Source organism: Anolis carolinensis, chromosome 2, assembly GCF_035594765.1.
Source record: "Anolis carolinensis isolate JA03-04 chromosome 2, rAnoCar3.1.pri, whole genome shotgun sequence".
NCBI classification, from domain to species: Eukaryota; Metazoa; Chordata; class Lepidosauria; order Squamata; family Dactyloidae; genus Anolis; species Anolis carolinensis.
The window spans coordinates 21,002,758-21,028,578 of NC_085842.1; the positions used below are offsets into that span (position 1 = coordinate 21,002,758).

Below are 25,821 nucleotides of genomic sequence, written 5' to 3' on the forward strand. Positions count from 1 at the left end.
TGAGGCAACAGGGATGTCAGGAGGGGAGAGGCTGACTACTCACAAAAGGCATGACAACAAGCCTCCTGACTGCTGCTTCTCCTCCATCCTCCCCCGAACGGAGCCGTTCCATGTGGCCCCTAGAAGTAGAGGCGCCTTGGTGTCTTCATTTTTAGGCATGTTCCTGGTGTTATTTGCAGTGCTGATTCAGAAAATTGCTTGGATAAACCACATCAGCTCTAGGTTATTAAATATGGTTTTCTGTGGGTCAGCAGATGGCAACTACTGGGTGGCATATGTTCTGTATCAGAAACTAGAGCTGATGTGGTCTATCCAGTGCAATTTTCTGAATCGGTACCCCAAATAACCAAATCAAATCTAAAGTTGACCAAAATCTAATTCGTAATCCTTTTGGTACTAATTTTGGAGAGTGGTCCCTAGTCAAAAAAAGGTTGGGAATCACCGGGTTATATGGTTCACCTGAAGCTGAGATTGCTGCTGGCAGAAACAGAAGCTCAGAGTATGCACATGTGTTAAACCTCTTTATTAACAGACAAGTCTTTGACTGATCAAGATTATTTACTTTTCTTCCAAGCGCACTGCACCTTTCTTTTCCAAAGCTCCTAACACAGAACTGAACATTTGAGTCAAATCAACAGCCCATCAATATGTCTTTACCATTTGTTTTCCCCAGACTGTGAGATCCCAGAGGGCTTCTCTGCAGCTGATTGGTCCTTCACGCTGACAAATCCCTGGCTGTCATTCTCCCTCCCAGCCAATCCTGGCATGGATCCTAGCAAGCCTTTTTTCTGACCAATCAGGTGAAGGAGTGGAAAGTATGAATAGCTGTCAGAACTATATAAGATATCTTGTATTTCTCTGTATGTTTATATCTTTGAAGCACATTGCTATACCTTTTGGCCAAATTGAATAAACCTCTGTGGCTTGTCCTGAAATCGGTGAGTTGTTTTCTCTGTCCTGGCCTATCTGGGTTCAGCATACGCTTACCAGTCACGGATCTTTTTATCCGTGGTCCTAGTTCTTCACAAAATTGGGAATAAGGTGTTTGTGAAACATTAGTTTTATAGATTCGTGTTGTATCCCAGACCACACCTGAGCTGTCAGGTGAGCTTGAGGTTGGGCATGTTCAGCCTGTGATTGTGCCTGCACCTGACCTGTCAGATGAATGAATCTGGGTTGGGACCTAGGATTCCCATATAGCCAGAGTTGGATGAAGCTGCTGTTCCTGTACAGCCAGAGTTGGTTCCTGAGGATTTTAGGAACAAGTATACAATGGTTTCAAGCAGGCAGCGTGAACCACATTCCTTGGAAGAGTCAAGGTCAAACTATCCTTTGGCAGATGGGCATTCCAGTTGTGATAAGAGTAATGAGGTTGACAGAAAGAAAGCAATATGTCAAAAGTGACAAGAAAGGGATGTTCTGAGAAGGAGCAGAGGGTTGCTAATGAGAAAAGGTTTTGAGCAAACTTCCCATGGAAAGAGGCCTTGATTTCAGCTTTAAGAGGAACACTTCTGACAGAGATTTTCAGAGGTGGTAAGTTTGCTCATTGAAAGTGTTGTTCCTGTTCATGGACTTATGTTCCTTGCGCCATAGAGTCTTGTTGCATGTTCCTGTGGACTTTCATGTCAATTTCATGTAACCTTATATCTTGAGTTTTGTTCTGGTTCTTGTTCTTGCTCTTGGAGAATTTTGGATTACCCAGTTGTTCCTGAATGTTTTGCAGTTTGGATCGCTTGTTCCAGTCAAAGATCCTGTTCTTTGTTCCAGTTTTCTTCCTGTTCCTTGGACTCATTTTGATACGTTGTCAAAGTTTATTCTTGTGTTTGATTTTTATGGACTCTTGCTTCAAGACTCCCAAGTAACTTGTATCTGGTGAACTAAAACCTTGTTTCATTTACTTTGAACTATGATTGGCTATTGCTTACATATATTCTTCAATAAACAACTTGCTTTGCTTATAATCTGGGGCTCCAGGGTGGTCTTGAGGTATCTCTGCAGTCTAGGGGTGCAACAATTCATAGAATTGGAAGAGACCCCAAGGGCCATCCAGTCAACCCTCTGCCATGCAGGAATGCACAATCAAAGCCCTCATGACAGATGTCCATCCAGCCTCTGCTTATAAGCCTCGAAAGAAGGAGACGCCACAACAGCCACATGCAAACTTCTGCCCTTCGGGTGTCTTGGACTTCAACTCCCACCATTCCTAACGGCCTCAGGCCCTTCCTTTCCCCCTTCAACCGCAAAAGTGGAGGGCTGAACATATATGGGAACATCTGTTTAAGTCATAAGTTAGGTGGCATGTCAACACTTTCTACATTTCAAGCATTTAAATGGTGTGTATTAATTCTTTGATGTCACGTAAGGGGTCAATGCCAAACGAAAGGGTTTCCATGCCCATCTCCCCAGTGTGCGTTACTCGGTGACGAGTGAGGTCCGTCTTCCGAACGAAGCGCTTTCCGCACTCCAAGCACGTGAAGGGCCTCTCCCCGGTGTGAGTGGCTCGATGACGAGTCAAGTCTGTTTTCCAAACAAAGCTCTTTCCGCACTCCAAGCATTTGAACGGTCTCTCGCCGGTGTGCGTGGCTTGATGACGAGTCAGGTCCGTCTTCCAGACGTAGCACTTCCCGCACTCCAGACATTTAAAGGGCCTCTCTCCCGTGTGAGTGAGTTCATGGCGAGTGAGGTGCGTCTTCCAACTGAAGCCCTTCCCACACTCCAAACACTTAAACGGCTTCTCCCCCGTGTGCATCGCTTGATGATTAGTTAGGCTTATCTTCCAAACGAAGGTTCTCCCGCACTCGGCGCACTGAAACGGCCTCTCCCCGGTGTGCGTTGCTTGGTGATTAGTAAGGCTGACCTTCCAACTGAAGCTCTTGCCACAGTCTGAGCATTTAAATGGTTTCTCCCCTGTGTGTGAGGCTTGGTGGGAGATGAGTTGCGTCTTCTCACAGAAGCTCTTGTCACACTCTGAACATTTAAATGGCTTCCCTCCTGTGTGCATCGCCTGATGACGAGTGAGGTGTGTCTTCCAAATGAAGCTCTTTCCACACTCTAAGCATTTGAATGGTCTCTCCCCGGTGTGAATGGCTTGGTGGCGGGTGAGGTGCGTCTTCCGGCTGAAGCTCTTCCCACACTCCAAACACTCAAACAGTTTCTCCCCGGTGTGCGTGGCCTGGTGACTAGTGAGGCTTATCTTCCAAATGAAGCTTTTCCCACACTCTGAGCATTTGAACGGCTTCTCTCCCGTGTGTGTAGCTTGATGGCTCGTCAGACTTATCTTACAACTGAAACTCTTGTCGCAATCAGAGCACTTAAACGGTCTGTCCCCGGTGTGTGTTGTTTGATGGCGGGTGAGGTGCATCTTCCGACCGAAGCTCTTCCCGCACTCCAAACACAGAAACGGCTTCTCCCCCGTGTGAGTTGTTTGGTGACGAGTGAGGTGTGTCTTCCGGGTGAAGCTCTTTCCACACTCCGAGCACACAAACGGTTTATTTCCTGCATGTGCTGCTTGATGGTGAATGAGGTTTATTTTCTGTCTGAAATTTTTCCCACAATCCAAGCATTTATACAGCTTCTTTCCTGTATGTGTCGCTTGGTGACTCAAGAGGCTTACTTTCCAAATAAAGCTCTTTGCACACTCGGAGCATTTAAATGGCCTTTCTTCCGTGTGAGTGACTTGATGACAAGTGAGGTGCGCCTTCCGACTAAAGCTCTTTCCACACTCCAAGCATTTAAAGGGCTTCTCCACCGTGTGAGCTGCTTGGTGACTGGTGAGGTTTATCTTCCAACTATACCTCTTTCCAAGTGGTTTTGCTTTTGAGTGAATCTTTGTAAAACTGGCAATCTTTCTATGATCACCTTTTAAAGGCACCTCCTTTGTCTGTGTTATGAGGTCAGGATCAAAGTTGGCTATGCACGGGAAGCCTCTCTCAGCCTCTTCCTGAAGTAAGAGTCCACAAATATCACCACTTTGAACATCAGGAGCTTGATTCCAACTTAACTCTTCCAGCTCACTTTTTCTTCCTTGTTTGTTCATCTCTTCTCTTCTAGGTCTTTGAAATGAAGTCCCACATGCTTCTTCTCCATTCTCATTCTCTTCTCCATCTCCACCTTCAAAAGAGAGAAACAAATAAGGTAAACATATAGGTAAAAGGTAAAGTGACATTAAGTTTAGTCGTGTCCGACTCTGGGCGTTGGTGCTCATCTCCATTTCTAATCTGAAGAGCTGGTGTTGTCCATAGACACCTCCAAGGTCATGTGGCTGGCATGAATGCATGGAGCGCTGTTATCTTCCCACCGGAGCGGTACCTATTGATCTACTCACATTTGCATGTTTTTGAACTGCTAGGTTGGCAGAAGCTGGGGCTAACAGCGGGAGCTCACTTTGCTCCCTGAACTTGGTCAGCAAGTTAAGCAGCTCAGCGGTTTAATCCGCTGCACCACCTGGGTCTTCTTAAGGTAAACATATTAACATTTGTTATAAGTACTGTATATACCAGGCATGGGCAAAGTTCAGCCCCCCAGGTGTTTTGGACTTCAACTCTCACAATTCCTAACAGTCGGTAGGTTGTTAGGAATTGTGGGAGTTGGAGTCCAAAATACCTAGAGGGCCCAAGTTTGCCCATGCCTGCTTTATATTGTAGAATGAATGCAGTTTGATCTCACATCGACAGCAAAAACCCCCCAGAAGGTTCCAATATTAAAAAGTACATGGATGATGATGACTCAGCCCACTTTAATACATGAATAAAATGTCAGATCTTTTTTTTTTAAAGGTACATAAATGGATTTGACCAACCACATAAAAGAGGGACTTACGCAGCGAGGACACAATCCCCATATTCTCCATCATCACATTCCAGTGAAGGGCTCTCTGCCCCGGGCCCAGGAGGGTCCATTCTTCCTCAGTGAAATCCACAGCCACCTCTTTGAAGGTCACCTTTGAAAAAGGAAGAAATATTACGCATATGTAATCAGGAAATCATAGAATGAATTAATGATTTTCTTCCCTAATCTTCTTCCTGGAGCAACTTCATTTCATTCCTTTCTCTACCAATGTTTATGCTTTTCCTTAAATTCACATTCTGTGACTGTTTTGTTTCCCCAGACTGTTTGCATATACAGTAGAGTCTCACTTATCCAAGACTCGCTTATCCAAGGTTCTGGATTATCCAAGGCATTTTTGTAGTCAATGTTTTCAATATATCGTGATATTTTGGTGCTAAATTAGTAAATACTGTAATTACAACATAACATTACTGCGTATTGAACTACTTTTTTTGTCAAATATGTTGTATAACATGATGTTTTGGTGCTTAATTTGTAAAATCATAACCTAATTTGATGTTTAATAGGCTTTTCTTTAACCCCTCCTTATTATCCAAGGTTCTGCCAACCCCTTTTAGCTTGGATAAGTGAGACTCCACTGTATTCCTTTCAGCTTTAGAGTTGATTTCAGTTCCAACTAGAAGAGACCCCAACGACCATCCAGTCCAACCCCATTCTGCTAGGCAGAAACACACAATCAAAGCTCTCCCAACAGATGTCTATTAACCTCTGCTTAAAAACTGCTGGAGAAGGAGACTACACCGCACTCCAGATAAACAATCCCATTGTTGAATAGCACTTACTGCCAGGAAGGTCTTCCTAATGTTTAGGTGAGAAACTCTTTTCCTACAGTTTGGATCCACTGCTCTATTTCTGACTTTTGGGAGCAGCAGAAAACAAGTCTGACTCCAATTGCAATATGAACAGCCTTTCAAATATTTAAACATGAACTTTCTCTTCTGGAGGCGAAGCTCTGTGCCAGCCCCAATTAGAAATTTGGGGATGTGACAAGGATCTAAAATTGTACACCATGGTTCTAAGAGAGAGAGAAGGAGAAAGAGAAAGATGGGAATGATATCAAGATGAGGGAAAAGCAAAGCAACATGAACCTGATCCAATTTTGAAGAAGCTGGTCTGAATCCATCATAATGAAGAGATGTAGGAGTACTTAAAGACCAGAGCTTTGTCCCAGCTCCTGTGAGGAACAAAAAGGGGAGCATTGTTTACCATTTTCTCTCTTATTTTAAGAGAACAAGCTTATATTTTTCTGCTGTTCCAGAGATGATACCACAGAGCAACAGATTCAAACACTGTGAAAAGAGATTCCACCTAAATATTAGGAAGCACCTCCTGAGGTTAAGAGCTGTTTGGCCAGGGAATATGGGACTCTAGTGGAGTCTCCTTCTCTGGAGTTAATATTTATTTTATTTATTATTTATTTATTACATCACTTCTACCCCGCCCTTCTCACCCATCAGGGGACTCAGGGCGGCTTACAATATAAACATACACATTAAAAAAACAGTTTTCATCAAATTTAAAAATCCATCAAGATTAAAAATTACAATAAAATTAAGAATATACATTAAAAATATACATAATTATACATAGCATTGAGCCCTGGCTATTAAATTAGAGATGACATCCTTCAAATAGGAGCTCTAGGTGTTCCTGAAGCAGCTTCCCCTTTTGCTTTGCCTCAAGAATAAGATTACTGTATTATGCGAATCTAATGCACACCCTAATTTTGGTAAAGGGATTCAGCCAAAAAGGGGTGGGGATTAGGTTTGAGTAAATATGGTGTTAAAACTTAAGTGTATGAATAGCATAGTGTGTCATGCAACTAATCCTCATTCTTTCCCTCCAATCTGAAGCTATTGTTGTGTTCCTTTTGGTAGTAAGTTATTTTTCTTGCAAGTGGTGTGTAAATGTTCCATTATTAAGATGCATTTTAATATGTTAGTGAAGCTTGAGTTTGAGTGCATGTTAGAACTCTGCCTTTCAACGAAGTCTTTATTTTTCTGTTACCAGGTTGTCAGCATGCCATGGGCCTGTCCAATGGCAAGGCAAAAGTCTGCAGCTACAGTGGATGGTACTATTGCAGTTTCTGTCACGTGGACGACAACTTTCTTATTCCTGCCCGGCTGGTTCATAACTGGGACACTTCAAAATACAAGGTGTGGGCTCATTTCATGGTAACACCACCCAGAACCCCTTCTTGTTGCTCTTGGTGGGAGATAAAAGTATAAAAAGAGCAAGAGTAGCCAATCTTTACCCTTTCCAAGAATTATAGTTTTGCAAGGCCTTCAACCTTCTCTGCCAAAAAAACCCCTCTTTAGAGCCATTAAACCATAAAGTCATAAGAGAACTCCAGGGCCCAACCCCATTCTGCCACACAGGAAGACACAATCAAAGCACTCCTGACAGATGGCTATCCAGCCTCTGCTTAAAATCATCCAGTTGAAAACCTTCTTTAGCCCTTACCCACTGCATTGGGTGCTCTGTCCCTATCTTGCTTGATCCACGTGGTCTTGGAAGGAGACTTCTCCACCTTAGCTATTTCATCAACAAGACAATCCTATAACAGAAAGAGAGAGAAGAAATAGAGGAGAGTTAGTAAAAGGACATAAGGTGACAAAGGTCCACAAGTGCCATCTTCACTCTGGATGGTTCCCAGGGGGAAAAAAAGGAAATTGGTCTAGAGAGGTGTTTTTCAAACTGTGCTTCTCTAGATGTTTTAGACTTCAGCTCCCACAATTCATAACAGCTGGAAAGCTGGTAGGGATTTCTGGGAGTTGAAGTCCAAAACATCTGGAGGAGCACAATTTGAGAAACACTAGTCTAGAGTTTTATTGTTGCTGCGTGTCCTTATGTCCAATTTAGCTCATGGCAACCCTTCGAGGAGATGGAGGCGGGGTATAAGAAATTAATAACAACAATAATAATAATAATAATAATAATAATAATAATCTATTGTTTATTTAGCAAGATATTATTCAGAAGCCTGGCATTCCCTTTCCCTGGGGATGGGTGTGTGACTTTTTCAAGATCACTCTGTGGCATTCTCCCAGAGTTGTAGTCTATGTTGTCCAACATTCAAGCCAATATAATATGCTGTCTTCTTAGCCTGCAGTCCTACAATGGTATTACAGTCTGTGCATCCCTTTTCTGAAATATTTGGGAGCAGAAATATCTTGGGATTTCAGAGATTTTTCAGATTTTGGAATACAGTGTTCCTTCACTTATCTGCGGTTAGGTTCCAGGACCACCCGCAATAAGTGAAAATCCACAAAGTAGGGACACTATATATTTATACATTATTTTAGTAGTTATACACTTTTTAAAGTCTTTATCAACCAATCGTGTGTTGATAAATCGCCTCCTTCTCCCGTTGCCGCTTGGGCTCCTTTTCTCTCCCTTTGGCTTCTCCTTCCTCCCTCCCTTAGGCTGCAAATTGTAATTTTTTATGATTCATAATATTCTTTTAGAGTTTATTGAAAACCACAAAACAGCGAATCCGCAAAAAGTGAACCACGAAGTAGTGAGGGAACATTGTACCTGTATTTGCATTAAAAGTACAAGCTCCTTATCCAGATTAGATATCCAGTTTCACCTTTCCGTGCTCCAACCCCGCCCCCCCTCAGAAGTGTTTATGGATCCCTCTAGGTCAGCTTGGGCCCTCCAAGTGTTTTGGATTTCAGCTCCCAAAATTCCTAACAGCAGGTAAGGCCCAAGTTTGCCCATGCCTAGTATGGACTATACAATAATTTACAGCTCGTTTCTTTTTGCATCTGTCTGTCCTAAAGACACTGAGACAATCACCAAAGAGTCCATGACTCAGTAGATCCTAAAACTAAGCAAATACTGGGTGGCCCTGAGGTCCTTTCCAACTAAAAGTCTTCATTCCTTGTCTTGTGAAATGAATGGAATGAAACCCTCTCACCTGCTGCTCTTCCGATTTTGTGACCTCAGCACAACTCAGAAGGAAGCCCTCGGCCAGGGCCACTGCCTGGGCCGTGTTTTCGGCTCCACTCTCTCGGATCCAACTCTCTATCTCTGGAGGAAGGATAGCCAGGAACTGCTCCAGGATCACTAAATCCAACATCTGAGCCTTGGTGTGTGATTCTGGGTCCAGCCACAGGCAGCAGAGAAAGTGGAGCTGGTTGCAAATGTCTCGGGGTTTCAAAGGCTCCCTGTAGCCAAACTGTCGGAAGTGCTGGCGCCAAGTATCTGAAGTGAGTGCACTGTCCTGAATGCTCTTCTCCTTCATGGTTCTTCTGAAGAATTCTTCTCTGTATTTCACCTGAACAGCATGAAGGCCACTGCGGCAAGCCAAGTCTTGATCTTGCATCTTTGATCTGTTTTTCCACACTGTTTCCAACATGGGTAGGAAGCAGTATTTTTTGTCAGATATTTGACTTAGAAAAGTAAAATTAGCAAAATTACGAAGGCATCAAGATCTAAAAAAGAAAAAAAAATGATGCTTGATAAACAAGTGGCTCTGAATGGATGGCCCTTGCAGTATCATCTAACTCTATGAAGAACCTTTTGTGACATTGAGTTGCTTCACAATCAAACTGAACACAATTACTAACACCTGAGGGAGAAATCTGGGAGGGAATTATTATTATTTATTATTATTATCATGTTTATTTAATAACAAGGAGACTCAAGTTTGTAGAAGCTGTGAAAAGATCCTCGAGGCTCTCAATCCCTAGTTGCTGTTGCACAAGCTACCTACCAGATATAGATATAGATAAAGACTAGCCAGGGGACCCGGCGGTGCCCGGGTTATTAGAAGAAGGCACTATTTGTGTTGGGATGTTAGGAAGTATCACTTAAGTTTGGTCCAGATCTGTCGTTGGCTGGGTTCAGTGCTGAACTACAACTTCCAGATTCCCAGGACAATCACCCCCAAGCTGCACCAGGGTGTAAAATGGGTCATGGGGGTTCTGTGTGCCAAATTTGATCCAGTTCCATCACTGGTGGCCATTGCAGTGGTGTGTGGGAGCCAAAGTGATTTAAAGTACTGCAGATCTCATTATCCGTGGTCCATTCTCCCCAAACAGCACCAGGACGTAAAGTGGGTCATAGGAGTCATGTGTGCTAAATTGGGCCAGGTCCATCATTCATAGCTACACGAATATCTCAGAATATTTCAAGATAATCCATACAGCAATGAGACTATAGCAGCAGGCCAAAAATTATCTACAGCCATAACTAATGCTAAGGAAGACCACTAGATAAAGGTGCTTGACAATCTAGATATGTCCACGAGTAGTCAAGGCAATTGCTGAGATGCTTGGATAGTGACCCTCTAGTCAATTGTGGACATGCAAACCTAACACCAGACCAGATAGCACACAAGCTAATTCAGAATGGGAAAACCAAGTGGAGCAGAATAAAGATGAATATCAACAGGGTGCCAGAACTTGAAACCTACCAGTTGTCATCTCCTTTAAACCTGAAAGAACCCAGAGACGCTATTAAGCAATGTAAAACTGGTAAAGCACCTGGCCCAGATGAGTTAATGATGGAGCAAATCAAACACTTGGGCTGAAAATTGTGCATAAACTATCACATATTCAAGGCATGAATAAATTGCAATCTTTCACATTTTGGACATATAGTTGTTTATATGCAGTTTATCCAATTTATCATAACCAGTTTTCAGCTTTGGGGCCCAAGTGTTTGATTTGCTTCACCATTAAGTTATCTAGGCCAGGTGCTTTACCAGTTTTATATCGTTTTTTTGCTGCCAGAGGCAATTGCTTCACTTGGCCTAAGAGTGGCAGTGTTCCTCCAAGCCTTTAAAAACTCATGGCATTCTGAAGTGGATGTTACTGAGAGGTTACTGTAAGACATCAGAGCAACGCAAGAACAAGCCACATGCATATCCTCAACTTCAAAACTCATCTCTTTTCACACACACCACCCCCACCTTCACCTTTGTAGGACTGCATCTTCAAAGCGCTTTGAGAAACACCTTTCAAGAAAGATGGAATAATTCCTCTTAACCCAGTGTTTCTCAAACTCTGCTCCTCCACACATTTTGAACTCCAGCTCCCAGAAATCCCAGCCAGCTTACCAGCTGTTAGGAATTGTGGGATCTGAAGTCCAAAACATCTGGAGGAGCAGAGTTTGAGAAACACTGCAAACCCATAAATAAACATTGCTGAAGATGGAGGTCTGTGGGGTTTTTGCCCTTCCTCAGTCCATGGCTGTGTATCTCCCTCTCCTTCCCCACTTCCACCCTCTTTCAGTGGCAGCCTCTGGGGTCTTCTCCTTGGTCCTGAGGGTCTGGCAGCCCTGAAGGCGGTATCCAGTTTGTTCTGGAGGACTGATAGTCCTGGGGTTCATCTGGTCACCCCTGTGAGAATCTCCCTCGTAATCCCAGTATTGTGAAAGGCTTGTGGTCTCCCATTTAGGTCTTGGGGAGTCTTCATCTTGACCTTGGAAGTCCGGCAACCCCAGGGAGGGGGTCTCTTTCTGAGTCTTGAGGTTATGCAGAATAGAGGAGAGTCTGCTCTTTCCTCCTGGGGGGTCTGAAAGCCTGGAAAATGTCTCCTCCTTGATCTTGGGGGCCAGGAGTTCTTGGGAGTGTTTCCTTCTAGGAATCTATCAGCCCTGGTAATAATAATAATAATAATAAAACTTTATTTATACCCCGCCACCATCTCCCCAATGGGGACTCGGGGCGGCTTACATGGGGCCATGCCCAGACACCATACAATATAACAAAATAAACAGCAAATCATAACACAATATAACAGTGCAAAATCATCATATATATATTACAACACAAATTGGAGAAAACAATAAAAACCAGGGCAGGCCACATGAACACTTAATTAAAAACTCGGGAGAGAGAGACATAGGAATAAGGGAACAGGGATATAAAATGGTGAAGCAGTCTAAAGGATAAAATCCAAGGGGAATAACCAGAGTAATATATTACATTTACTCCCCAAAGGCACATCGGAAAAGCCATGTTTTTAGATCTTTCTTAAAGGCTAACAAGGTGGGGGCTTGCCTAATCTCAGTGGGCAATGAATTCCACAGTCGGGGGGCCACAGCAGAAAAGGCCCTCTCCCTCGTTCCCACAAGACGGGCCTGGGACAAAGGCAGTGGCGAAAGGAAGGCCTCCCCGGATGAACGAAGGGAACGAGCAGGTTTATGGTAGGAGATACGGTCACTAAGGTAGGTGGGTCCCAAACCGTTTAGGGCTTTATAGATGATGGTCTGCACCTATGTGTGTAGGGGAAGCAGCCAGGCCCTGAAGCTGCAAGGCTATTCAATGCTAATCAAGGTTGCCAATTGTAACATTCACACTTGCGTCAAGCAATCTGTGAACATTATTCCACAGATATATAAACCCCACTTGAAGATCTGAAGGTTGGCAGTTCAAATCTGTGAGACGGGCTGAGCTCCTGACTGTCAGCCCCAGCTTCCATGTGAGGACATGAGAGAAGCCTCCCACAGGATGGTAACACATCCAGGCATGTCCTGAGCAACGTCTCTGTAGACAGCTGATTCTCTCACACCAGAAACGACTTGCAGTATATTCTCAATTCGCTTCTGACATGATAAAAAATACATACATTATTTATTATTACAAGCATTTATATTCCGCCCTCCTCACCCCCGAGGGGGGACTCAGGGCGGCTTTATAATTACAGTAGAGTTTCCCTTATCCAAGACTCGCTTATCCAAGGTTCTGGATTATCCAATGCATTTTGGTAGTCAATGTTTTCAATATATTGTGATATTTTGGTGCTAAATTCGTAAATACAGTAATTACAACATAACATTACTGTGTATTGAACTACTTTTTTCTCTCAAATTTGTGGTATAACATGATGTTTTGGTGCTTAATTTGTAAAATCATAACCTAATTTGATGTTTAATAGGCTTTTCCTTAATCCTTCCTTATTATCCAAGATATTCACTTATCCAAGCTTCTGCCGGCCCGTTTAGCTTGGATAAGTGAGACTCTACTATATTTATTTATTATTACAAGCATTTATATTCTGCCCTTCTCACCCCAAGGGGGGACTCAGGGTGGTCTTACAATTAGCATCATTACACACTGAACAAACCAATATAAGACACAATATATAAAAACAATTACAGTTAAAATAAATAAACCCCACTTGCCTAGTTTCCAACAGACTTCATAATCTCTGAGGATGCCTGCCATAGATGTGGATGAAACATCAGGAGAGCATGCTTCTGGAACATAGTCATACAGCCCAGAAAACTTGCAGTAACCCAATCAAGTGTCAGTTAACACCTCCCAAACAGAGGATGCTTTCAGGCAACAGAGGCCAGGCCACCTCTATGCAGATACCCTCACTGATTGACTTTGCAGCTTCATAGCTACTCAATGCTATTCAAGCTTGCCAAATTGCAACATTTACATTTGCTTCAAACAGACAGGGGCTCTTTCTCCCACCCTGGACATTATTCCACAGATAAGATTGATAGATATATACACTCCACTTGCCTCACTTCCACCAGAACCTCTGAAGATGCCGGCCACAGGTGTAGGTGAAACGTCAGGAGAGAATGCAGCTGGAACATGACCATACAGCCCAGTCTATTTTGTTCTGGGGGGGTCTTCTATTTAGCTATGGGGTTCTGACATTGTTGGGGGGTCTCTCCTTTGATTTGGAGGGTCTTTTGAGCCCTGGGACCCCTTTGTGCAGGGGCCTAGCCATCCATCCAACTCTCCTCCTTGGCCTTGTCACCAGACAAGAGGGTCCCTTTTTTCCCTCCAAAACCATGGGAGGTTCACCCCACCCCCTTGGAAGGAGAAGCCCTATTCTCTCTCCTTGGCCCCTTCCATACAGCTGTATAAAAGCCACATTGAACTGGATGATATGGCAGTGTGGACTCAGATAATCCACACATTATATATTCTGCGTTATATGTCTCTCTCTACCTTCCTGGCAGCCATGCCTTGGGTTTCTGCCCCGCCCCTTCCGCCTCTGCTTGGATGTCACTCTTCCTTAGAGAAGAGCTCTGGACTTCAGCTCCCAGAGTTCTTAGCTATTGGCCAAGGTGGCTGAGGCTTCTGGGAGTTGAAGTCCCAAGTCCTGGAAGCACACAGCATGGATCTCAGGAGGAATGGGCATTTCAGAGACTTGGTTTCAATTGGTGCCTTACCAATCTACGGCTCCCATTGGGTCAGGGCAGTTAAAGTGGTGCCAAACTGCGTTAATTCTACAGTGTAGATCAGGCATGGGCCAACTTGGCGTTTTGGACTTCAACTCCCACAATTCCTGGCCTCAGGCCCCTTCCTTTCCCCCCTCATGCCTGATTACTCTCCCCTGAGGCTGAGAGAGTTTGACTTGTACAGGTTATCCAATGCTTTCCTTTTTACAATAACTTTATTCACTTCAAAAAACAACCTAAAATGCAATTTCTTTAGACATAGAATACTAAAAACTACAGAATTACATTAATATTAGCAATAAATTACAATAAAATAGCAATATTTTATTATTCTTAATACTACAGTAGAGTCTCGCTTATCCAACACTCACTTATCCAATGTTCTGGATTATCCAACACATTTTTGTAGTCAATGTTTTCAATGCATTGTGATATTTTGGTGCTAAATTCATAAATACAGTAATTACTACATAGCATTAATGTGTAATGAACTGCCTTTTCTGTCAAATTTGTTGTATAACATGATGTTTTGGTGCTTAATTTGTAAAATCATAACCTATTTTGATGTTTAATAGGCTATTTCTTAATCTCTCCTTATTATCCAATATATACGCTTATCCAACGTTCTGCCGGCCCGTTTATGTTGGATAACTGAGACTCTACTGTATCTACAACTGCAAGACTACAATTAAACGAATATTTAAAGTAATAACGCAAAAAGACAGGCATAAAAACAAGTGGGTTTCCATGGCTGAGCAAGGATTTGTATCCTGTCTTCCTGCTATTACACTACACAGTTCTATGCCATCTCAACCTTTTGGGGTCATTGTGTATTTTGGAAATGTATTCCTAGCATATGGGTCTACGGTGGTGCAGCAGACTAAACCACTAAGCTGCAAAACTTGCTGACCGGAAAGTCTGCGGTTCAAATCCACAGGACAGGGCAAGTTCCCATTGTTGGCTCCGGCTTCTGCCAACCTAGCAGTCCGAAAACATGCAAATGTGAGTACATCAATAGGTACTGCTCCGGCAGGAAGGAAACGACGCTCCATGCAGTCCTGCCGGTCACAATACCTTGGAGGTGTCTACGGACAACGCCAGCTCTTCAGCTTAGAAATAGAGATGAGCACCAACCCCCAGTCAGACTCGACTAGACTTAATGTCAAGGGGAAAACTTTACCTTTATTCCTATCATGGGGCAACATACACACCCTAATGCAGCTCATAAGCTACACAACTCAATGGCCATTTCCAGGTTATTAGAGGGGATCAACAGCAATTAATTCAACTACAGTTTAGGTAGTAGATACACTGTAACAATGACTGGATCTACACTACCCTATAATCCAGTTTCAATGTGGATTAACTGTATTGATCTGGATTATAGAGCAGTGTAAAGTAAAGGTAAAGGTTTTCCCCTGATGTTATGTCCAGTCGTGACCGACTCTGGGGGTTGGTGCTCATCTCCATTTCTAAGCTGAAGAGCTGGCGTTGTCCTTAGACATCTCCAGGTCATGTGGCCGGCATGACTGCATGGAGCGCCGTTACCTTCCCGCCGGAGCGGTACCTATTGATCTACTCACATTTGCATGTTTTCGAACTGCTTGGTTGGCAGGAGCTGGGGCTAACAGCGGGCGCTCATTCTGTTCCTGGGATTTGAACCTGGCACCTTTTGGTGCGCAAGTTCAGCAACTCAGCGCTTTAATGTACTGTGCCACCAGGGGCCCCTGCTATAGAGCAGTGTAGACTGATATAATTCAATGCAGTTGATCCACATTTTGAAACTGGATTATAGGGTGGTGTAGATCCAGCCAGGGGCCACAGTGGCACAGCGGATTAAACCACTAAGATGCAGAACTTGCTGATCAGAAGATCAGCAATTTGAATCTGTGGGATGGGGTGAGCTCCTGCTATTCCCCAGCTTCTGCCAACCTAGCAGTTTGAAAATATGCTAATATGAGTAGATCAATAGGTATTGCTCCAGCAAGAAGGTAATGACGCTCCATATGACCTAGGAGGCATCTACGGATAATGCCGGCTCTTCGGCTTAGAAATGGAGATGAGGACCAACTCCTAGAGTCGGACTAGATTAATGTCAAGGGGAAACCTTTACCTTTACTAGATCCAGCCAATGTCACCTGAAGGAGCGATCTGAAGGTGCCTTGCAAGGCAGATTGAGGGGAGACAGCTTATTTAGCTAAAACCTCATTGTCTCACCTGCCACACCTCTGTGCCCTGAATACATGAAAAGCAGATACAGCAATTCTCCCCATTTGCTGTTGGCTTTCCAGGGGGATCTACTGGCAAAAGATGCATGTCCAAGTTCATTACAAGGAAAGAAGATGGCTCCTACGCTGTGGAAAAGCAACCTAAACATTGGTGTAATGAAGCCAGTATTGGTTTGTGTAGCAGAGTCCAGGACCGATAACGGAGATCTTGAAGAGGAGTGTCAGCAAACAACTCAATAGCAGATCACTGCATAATAATATTACTGATGATAAGAACAATAACAACCCACTTCATGGCTCAAGGTAGTACAACAGAGTTCAAATACATTGACAAAGGACCATACAATAAATATATTAAAAACATAGCAAAAAATGAAACTCCCGGTATTATCATGGACAGCGTGAAGAACTTGGATGAGGGATTGCTGACAGAAGGCTCAGCAGTACACCTGGAGTAGGCAATGAATAGCACCTTTGAGTGTTTAGCAACTTTATGGACTATTTGGCTAGACCTGAGACCATTTGCATATACTCTGCCTGTATTTGGGGGTTGTGGCCTTGACAAATACAATGTAAATCTAAACTTCATTGATTAAACTTGATTGGGTAGACCTGCCAGACGAGGTGAAGCTTTAATTTGGCCTTAAATTCAGATAGCTCATTTAGCTGTAAAAGCTCTTCCAGCAGGTCACTCCAGTTTTGGGCTGGGTGATGAAAAGGTCCTCTAGCTCATGGTTGTCAATTGTGTTCTGGCTAGTTGGACGTCCCACAGAGGATCCGTCTTTTATGGGAGAAGAAATTGTAGGTAACCTGAACCCAAACCATGTAGGGCTTTAAAAGGATAACCAACACTTTGTATTTTACCTGGAAACTAATTGGTAACCAGTGGAGCAATTTTAGTGTAAGTGTAATATGTTCATTCCTAGATGCTTCCGTAATCAATCTTGCTGCCATGTCCCGAACTGGAGTTTCCTAACTTGGTACAGGGATAGCCCAATGTAAAACACATTGCAGAAGCCCAATCTTGAAATGACCAATGTGTGCACTACCATGTTTAGGTATTTTGATTTTAGGAAGGAGCTCAGTTGGTGTATCAGCTAAAGCTGAAAACTAGCACTTCCAAGCTGCTAACACAGTCTTTGGGGAAGTGTCCAGAACAGGTTGACACACTTCCACCCCCAGGTTTGGACCCTTAAAGACAAGCACTTCTGTCTTAGCTGGATTCAGTTTCAATTTGTTTTGCCCCATCCAGCCCATTAATTACCTCCTCAGGTATTTATTCAGAGGAGACATCCCATCCTTAGTTAAGATTGTTTTTAAAAGCATGGAGAAAAATATTTGGAAGCAACAGATTCTATTGCCAAACAGCTCTTGTCTTCAGGAAGTTTTTAACTAACGTTTAGATGGAATCTCTTTTCCTGAAGTTTGAGTTACGTTGCTGCGTTGTAGTTTCTAAAACAGCAGAAAGCAAGCTGGTTCTCTCCCTCAATGTGACGTTCTTTCAAATGTTAAAGCACGGCTATCGTGTCCCCTCTTCTCCAAGCTAACATACCCAGTTCCCTATGTTACTCATCACAGGGCTTTGCTTCCAAGAAATTCACAGCTGTCAACCTTCCTAATGTTTAGGCGGAGTTTCTTTTCTTGAAGTTTGAGTCAATTGCTATGTGTTGTAGTCTCTGGAACAGTGGAAAACAAGCTTGCTCCTTGCTACAATTGGCTATCATTTCCTTCTCAGCCGTCTCTTCTCCAAACAAAACATGCCCAGCCCCTTAAGCCACTCCTCATAGGGCTTGGCTTCCAGACTTTGGATTATTTTGCTTTCCCTTCTCTGGACACATTCCAGCTTGTCAATATTCTTCTTGAATTGTGAAGCCCAGAACAAGGCAAAGGAGTATTCCAGCTGAAGCCTGACCAAAATAAAACAAGAGTCCGATTATAACTTCCCTCAACTCCTGTTGATGAACCCTGCAATCGCATTGGGTTTTTTAGCTGCCGCATCACACTGCTGACAGGACAGGCAATCCCCAAATTACAAACGACTCATAGTTAAGAAGGGGATGAGACAGCAAGAAGTGAGAGGAATTTACCCCTACGATGGGAAATTCACTCCTGAAAGTTATGGGGAAAGTTTGTCTCCACTGAAGCTTTACCAATCCACATTTTTCACAATCTAATTACCACAGGGGAAGAAAGTGAGGTGATATATCCTGAACAGAGGCACAGAAAGCAAAAAAAATAAAATAAAAAAATCACAATGGTGTTAACCCTTCCCTACACTATCCAAAGCATGCATGCATACACACATACATACATATATATGGCTGGAGTTGAACTGATATAAACAAATTGAACAAACCTACATAACTATTTTGTTCATACCTTGGGGGCTGCCTGTATAATGTTCAGGACATATTATTGTGTGAACTCTCATTAGAAGGAGCTACATTAATGGTGGATATATTACTATGGCTTATCCTGAAGGTGGAATGAAAGAAAGCTTGGATTGATAACAAATCATTCCCAGATTTCATAGAATCATAGGTTGGAAGAAATGACATGGGTTCTCCAATGTGATGCACGATTTTTCAGAATCTCAATAACCCTTTCAATTGCCTATGTATTTATGCAGTATGGCTTCTTTGATGTGAAGCCAATTCTACATGAAAGGTTTCCCCATAGTCCTCGAATTTACTTGACTTCTGCCTACGTGCATTCTTTGATGTAAAACAAGACTCTTATATGTACCGAAACATTTCCCACACACCAAACATTCAGTGGACATTCCCCTCATGTGCATTGTTTGATGTTTCTTAAGGTTTCCACTAACACTGAAGTTCTTTCCACACTCCTTGCATTTATATGGTTTCTCCCCTGTGTGTGTTCTCACATGAATATTAAGGTGTTCACTCCGACTAAAGGTCTTTCCACACTCCATGCACTTATAGGGCTTCTCCCCTGTGTGGGTTCTCTGATGTACTGCAAGGCTTCCTTTTTCTCTGAAATCTTTTCCGCACTCCATGCACTTATATGGTTTTTCATCTGTGTGGGTTTTTAAGTGTAAAGCAAGCACTCCCGTCCTACCAAAGGCTTTTCCGCATTTCATACACTGATATGGTCTTTCCCCAGTGTGACTTCTTTCATGCCTAATGCGGCATGCATTATCGCTGAAGCTCATTTCACACCATGTACATTTATAGGGTTTCTCCCCTGTGTGGATTCTTTTGTGTAATTTTAGATGCGACTTCTGGCTGAAACTTTTTCCACACTCCACACAATGATATGGTCTCACCCCGCTGTGGATTCTTTTGTGTGTTTTAAGGTTTCCACTCATACTGAAGCTTTTCCCACATTCTATACACTTATATGGTTTCTTCCCTGTATGGGTTCTTTTATGTACATTAAGGTGTCCACTACTGATAAAGCACTTTCCGCACTCCATACACCTATATGGTTTCTCTCCTGTATGGATTCGCTGATGTAAAGTAAGACTTTGGCTGTCGATGAAGCTCTTCCCGCATTCCAGGCATTTATATGGCTTCTCCCCATTGTGGGTTCTTTGATGCGAAGTCAGGTTCCCTTTTCCACTGAAGTTCTTTCCACATTGCATGCATTTATACGGCTTTTCCCCAGTGTGAAATCTGAGGTGTTTACTAAAGTTTCCGCTGTTGATGAAGCTCTTTCCACATTCATGGCACTTATATGGCTTCTCCCCTGTGTGTGTTCTCCGATGCACAGTAAGGTTCCCGCTTATCCTGAAGCTTTTCCCACAGTCCAAACATTGATATGGTTTCTCCCCTGTATGCATCCTTTGATGTGTAATAAGATATCCTTTCGAAGAGAAACTCCTTCCACATTCTATGCAATGGTACGGTTTTTCCCCTGTATGGATCCTCTGATGTACAGTTAGATTTCCACTCTCGTTGAAGCTCTTCCCACATTCTGCGCATTTATAAGGTCTCTCCCCTGTGTGGGTTCTTTGATGGACGCGAAAACTTCCACGGTTACTGAAGCTCTTTCCACACTGCATGCACTGATATAGTGCCTCCTCTGTGTGGATTTTTTCATGTTTACTTAATGCTAATTGATATTTGTATATTTTCCCACACACCTGACACTTTCTAATCCTCCTCTTTTTGTGATTAATTGAAACCCCAAGTTCATAAACATCCAAACATTTTGAGTCAGGGGATTTCCCTGTCTTCTGTGCTTTGTTTCCTTTATACCTCTTTGGTCCCATTTCAGTCTGTAAGGTCTGTTTTCTCACTCCATGCTTCCCTGCATTTGATGACACCATAGAATTCCCATTGTCTTTGCCATCACCTGCAAGGGAGGAGCAGAAACAAAACATCCCGATGTTAAATAAGGCCGTTGGATTTCACCCACTGGGAGACCAAAACGTACAAGAATGAGGGTGAAAGTAAATATATGATTTTATAAATCACTTCTATAATTTAATTAACTGAAAAGGAAGGGCTCCTTTTTCTCTCTCTGAAAGCAGACAAATCTACTTGGAACTGGGAAATTAAGAAGAGGAAATGATACCTATGTGGATGAAGCCCTTCTCAAGTTATGAGAAAAATAGCCCATTATAAATAAAAAGAAAGCGTGATGCTCTTTTCAGTAAACCCTTTCTTAGGATTAGAGAAGATGGCACTTGACATAGTACAGGCAGTCTCCAGGTTACGAACAAGTTCGGTTGGTTTGTTCTTAAGTTGAATTTGTGTAAAAGTCAGAACATGTACATTTCTTAAGTGTAACTCCAGCCACCTTTTTAAATGTTTTGGAAAGCACAAGGAAGGGTTAACATCCCTGTGACATTTGTTTTGCTGTCTTTGCCCCTGTTCAAAACATTCCACCTCAGTTTCTGTTGGATTTTGAATATTTCGGGTTGTTGCGGAAACAAGGAACGGTGATAGTTTCAGTGGATACACCTTTTCCCCATGATAACCCTTACAGGAGTAAATTTCCCTTCTTAGGGGTAGATTTCCTGTTGTCTCAAGGACAGAAGGTGAGATTAAGTCTTTCTAATGAGGATACAAACAGCAAGAAAAACCGCACAGTGGCTCTACCCCCACACCATACTAACACATCCCCCATAAAATTTGCATGGAGTTCTACTTTAAATACAACTTGGACAGATGTTTGCCTTAACATAATATTTATTTATTACCTGTGCATGTAAATACTTAGACATTTTCAAATATGATACAGTACAACCTTAAACTATCTTGGTAGAGAATGGGACTCATATTACAGAGTCAGAGTCAGAGTCTGCTGCCGGAGTCTGTATATTGCAGGGGGCTTGAAAGAGGGCTTGCACACAGCTTTTCTTTTTCTCGGCATAAATAGCTTTGTAGCATTTCAGGCTGTCAGTAACCGCACAGTAAGCTTTGGCAAACCTCGCTGCATCAGGGTCTTGCTCCTCTAACTTTGCCATTCCTGCTTCAATGAGACAAAAAGCATCAGCTAATTTTTTGGTAGAAAACTTTTTCAATGTTGAAGTTTCTAGGTACGGGGTTTCTTCCGCAAATGGTATCATCTGCTGCTCTAGGTCCATAAGGTTTACTTCATTGGTTCGTTCTTTGCCCGGGGAGTCGAGCAACTCTATGATATCATCTTCACTGATGCCCAGCTGCAATTCATTGCCAATTGCAACCACAGCTTGCCTGGTTTCGGCAATTTCATCATCTATACTCTCAAGAAATCCTTGTTTGAATTGGGGGCACAATTTCTCCCAAGCTCCTTTCATGGTTGTCTCTTTCACTTCATCCCAAGCACCAGCAATATTTTTGATGGCATCATGAATGCTATAGTTCTTCCACAACTCCTTTAAAGTCATCTCACCCTTTTGGGCAGCTCTGACAGCCTGGGAGAATGCCCTCTGTAAATAATGGGCCTTAAAGGAGGCTATGATACCCTGATCCACTGGCTGCAGGAGTGATGTGGTATTGGCGGGTAGAAATGCCACCTTTACATTGGGATGAACGTCGCCTGAAATGTTTCGATGTCCTGGGGAATGATGGTCAAGGAGAAGGAGAATTTTGAAAGGAATGCTTTTGCCCAAGCAATAAAGTTCAACAGCAGGGACAAAATGGTCTAAAAACCATTCTTGAAAGACCGCAGCAGTAACCCCAGCCTTTGGATTTGCCCTCCAAATAACAGGAAGAGATGTCTTAGTGACATTCAGAAGCGCCCTCGGATTTAGAGAGTGATGCACTACCAAAGGCTTGAGCTTTAAATCTCCAGATGCATTACTCCCAAGTAATAACGTTAGCCTGTCCTTTGATGCCTGATGACCCGGTGCACTGTTTTCCTCTTTCAAAATGTAGATCCTCTCAAGCATTTTTTTCCACAACAAGCCAGTTTCAGCTACATTAAAAATTTGGTCTGGCAAATAACCTCCATCCTTAATAACATCTTCCAATATCTTGGTGAAACCACTTGCAGCATTTACATCAACACTCGCTGCTTCGCCTTGAACTTTAATATACTGCAAATTTGCTCTTTCTTTAAAGCGACAGAACCAACCCCTGCTTGCAGCAAATTCTTCATTGCAATTGCCTACACATGCTGTTCGAGCAGCTTTTAACTCATTGAAAAGGCTTCGAGCCTTTTCTTGCACTAAAGGAAGACTGATAGGCAGATTACGCTGATTTTGGACTTCTATCCAAACTGTCAACAGCCTTTCCATCTCGATAATTAAACCACTGCGCTGCTTGGTAATAATCGTAGCATTCATTGGGGCATGGCTTTTCACATGCTCCATTATTCTAGCTTTGTCTTTTAAAATGGTTGCAATCGTTGAACGACTGTAACCAAATGCTTTGCCAATGGATGACGGAGTTTCGCCTCTCTCTGCTCTCTTTATTATTTCTACTTTATGTCCCATGGTGATGGTTTTTCTTTTCTTGGCTGGAGTACCAGCAGTTCCATCAGATTTGTATTTCGGAGGCATTGTTGCAGGGTGAAAACAACAAGTGCGGCAGCGTTACAATTACTGGAACACTATGCAGTACACTTTGGATGTGGTCTGGTGCCCGTTCGTAAGTACGAGTCGCACGCAAGTCGGATGTTCGTAACTCAGGGACTGCCTGTGCTAGGCCAGTGCTAACAATTTCCACCTGCAGAGAAATAGAAAATTGTCTTTGGCTAGCATCCTGTTAAGTACATACATAACTGTAAGTCCACATTGCACTTACATACAGTATGTCTCCCCCAACTCCCTTGGTCATTGAGGACTTTGACATCTCTTTCCTTCCTCCTTCTGCAAAGTCTAAAGCAAAGTCTAAAGCTCCAGGACTGTTGGTTGCACTGTGGTAGCCCTTCCCAGAATGGCTAATCTGTTGCTCATGGAAGAGATCAGAGAAGCGTCTGGCTGTTTCCCCTTCCCAGACGCAAACTGATGACTCCATCCAGGAAGATTTGTTGAGGGCACTGGTGGATCTCAGTGGAATATAGCCTCTATTTCTCACCCCCCCTACTCTCCTAGGTCCTCCACGGCAACTTTAAGGGAACTTCTGGTGGAAGCGTATCATTTCAATGCCTAGAGGAGGTATAGCATTCTTAGAAAGTATGTATTTTGTTGACTTTGGGTAGATGAAAATGCAACCATCTGCAGGGACAGGGATTGTACTGCATAGCAATCATTATGATATCAGGGAAAGGTATGACTAGGATAACAGGATGGGAAACAGAGCAATGAAAGTCATGGTCCCACTCTATTCTGCTTTGGTCAGAACTCATTTGGAATAACTCTGTGTCCAGTTCTGGACGCTACCATTCAAGAAGAATATGGACAAGCTGAAAGTGTCCAAAGAAGGGTGATCAAAATGACCAAAAGTCTAGAAACCATGAATCTTCACAAGGAGTGGCTTAGGGAGTTGGGGCTGTTTGCCTTGGAGAAGAGAAGATTAAAAAGGGGCACGAAAGCCAACTCAGCTAGGGAGCTCTAGTGCCTTTCCAAACTACAAATCCAAAGATTCCACAGGATAATGCCATGGCAGTTAAAGTGGAATCATGACACTACAGTTCTGTAGTGTGAAAATGGCCAAGGCCCAGTCCTAGCCACTCATCTCCAGAGCATTCTTCCTACAGTACAGTGCTAACTTATTAATTGTAAGTATTCATTATAACTTATTTTTCCCTTCTCTCCAAATTCATTTTTTTAAATTTATGCCAGCAGTTCTTAATCTATAGTCCATGGACCCCCAGGCACCTACAATACTATGAGCTTATTATTATTTTAAATTAGTACTAAATCATTCCAATAAAAATATTATCTCAGGACTGTGTACATTTGCTTATTTTCCCCTTCTCTTTGAATTTGAAGCTTCATGATGAACAATTGAAATACACATTTGATGTGCTTTGGGGTTTTAAATCTTGAGTAAAGCCTTGATAGTCCAAAGGCATATTTAAAGGGTGTCCACAGCGGAGAAAAGGTTAAGAACTGCTAAATAAGACTACGATTCCTATTGTTCCATAGAACTGTGCCACGGCAGTCAAAGTGGTGTCAAGTTGCATTAATTCTACAATGCAAATGTATCCTCAGATCCCTTTGGTGCCTATTGATTAAGGAAAGAATGTTCTCACCCAGAGGTGTCATACTGCCACAGTTCTTCATCATGACTCCTTATGGAAAGCCCTTTACGACCCAGGGGATTCCAATCTTCTTGGGTGAAATACAAAGTCACCTCTTCAAAGACTCCTGAAAGGAAAAATAATATATATTATTTATTTATTTCTAATTTTGGACATGCTTAAAATTTTATATAAAGTGATTTTATTTTTTAATGGTACCCGTTTTTATATGAATTGTTGTTTTGTACATTGTCTTATATGAATTGCTGTTTTTGTACATTGTTTTAAGGCATTGCATTTTTGCCTATTTATTGTAAGCCGCCCTGAGTCCCCTCGGGGAGAAAGGCGGGGTAAAAATGATGTAAATAAATAAATATTTTGTGTCAAAAGCATTGCATAATTTATTTCGCGTCAAAAGCATTGCATAATAAATTTAAAAGTGATGAAATAGATAAACAAGTATAAAACTGATAAACTAGAGGGAACATAAGCTAAATAATTTTAGACCAAAAAAGGTCAACAGCTACCACATTGTCTGTAACTGTGCATGAGGCAGGACATTGTGGGGGAGCATACAGATGCTGAGCTGATTGTTCTGCTCCACAATTGCACAAGGTGGAAGATTCCTCTAGGTTGTCTTGTGATCTGCCCACTCTGCTTCTGAGTCTCTTCAGGGACTTCTAAGTTGCGCATTCTTGGTTTGCCCCTGGAGGAAATCCATTTGGGATTTTCTGGTTTAGCTGCCCAGAGGGATACACTTGTTGTTGATGGAGGAAGATTAAGAGGAAGAGTAGTAGCTTTTTGTCTCTGGCAAGTTCATTTCAGTAAAGGAAGGAACTTTTGGGGCTGATGGGCAGACAATACGATACACCAGCATAATGGAAAGAAAAATAATGGCTGTTTTCCCACATTAATGGGCAATTCACAATACACAATTATAGCACTATTACAGATTGAACATCCCTTAGCTAGAATTCTAGAATTCCAAAATGTCCAGATGGGTGGCTGA

The 25,821-nt window shown here is 42.7% G+C and overlaps 3 protein-coding genes across 4 annotated transcripts; all 3 read right to left on the reverse strand.

Moving 5' to 3' along the window:
• Positions 1 to 508: 508 nt before the first annotated feature.
• On the reverse strand, positions 509 to 13,823 carry LOC103278082 (oocyte zinc finger protein XlCOF6). 2 transcript variants are annotated; one of them, XM_062973350.1, is made up of 6 exons: positions 13,334 to 13,823; positions 8,771 to 9,198; positions 7,312 to 7,405; positions 5,937 to 6,022; positions 4,819 to 4,939; positions 509 to 4,110 (listed from the first exon to the last, which is right to left on the reverse strand). In XM_062973350.1, exons 2-6 carry the CDS (start codon positions 9,176 to 9,178, stop codon positions 2,327 to 2,329), a joined length of 2,493 nt encoding a protein of 830 aa, XP_062829420.1. In that variant the 5' UTR covers positions 9,179 to 9,198; positions 13,334 to 13,823; the 3' UTR covers positions 509 to 2,326. The 2 variants fall into 2 exon arrangements, with proteins under 2 accessions (XP_062829420.1, XP_008103974.1); XM_008105767.3 differs by having other exon boundaries at positions 8,771 to 9,287.
• Positions 13,824 to 16,469: 2,646 nt separating this feature from the next.
• On the reverse strand, positions 16,470 to 24,938 carry LOC103278084 (zinc finger protein OZF). The gene is made up of 2 exons (XM_008105769.3): positions 24,825 to 24,938; positions 16,470 to 20,552 (listed from the first exon to the last, which is right to left on the reverse strand). The coding sequence occupies exons 1-2, from the start codon at positions 24,856 to 24,858 to the stop codon at positions 18,889 to 18,891; spliced, it is 1,698 nt and encodes a 565-aa protein (XP_008103976.2). The 5' UTR covers positions 24,859 to 24,938; the 3' UTR covers positions 16,470 to 18,888.
• tigd1 (tigger transposable element derived 1) lies at positions 21,374 to 24,939 on the reverse strand. Its single transcript, XM_008105768.3, has 2 exons — positions 24,825 to 24,939; positions 21,374 to 23,353 (listed from the first exon to the last, which is right to left on the reverse strand). Exon 2 carries the CDS (start codon positions 23,185 to 23,187, stop codon positions 21,478 to 21,480), a length of 1,710 nt encoding a protein of 569 aa, XP_008103975.1. The 5' UTR covers positions 23,188 to 23,353; positions 24,825 to 24,939; the 3' UTR covers positions 21,374 to 21,477.
• Positions 24,940 to 25,821: the final 882 nt, after the last annotated feature.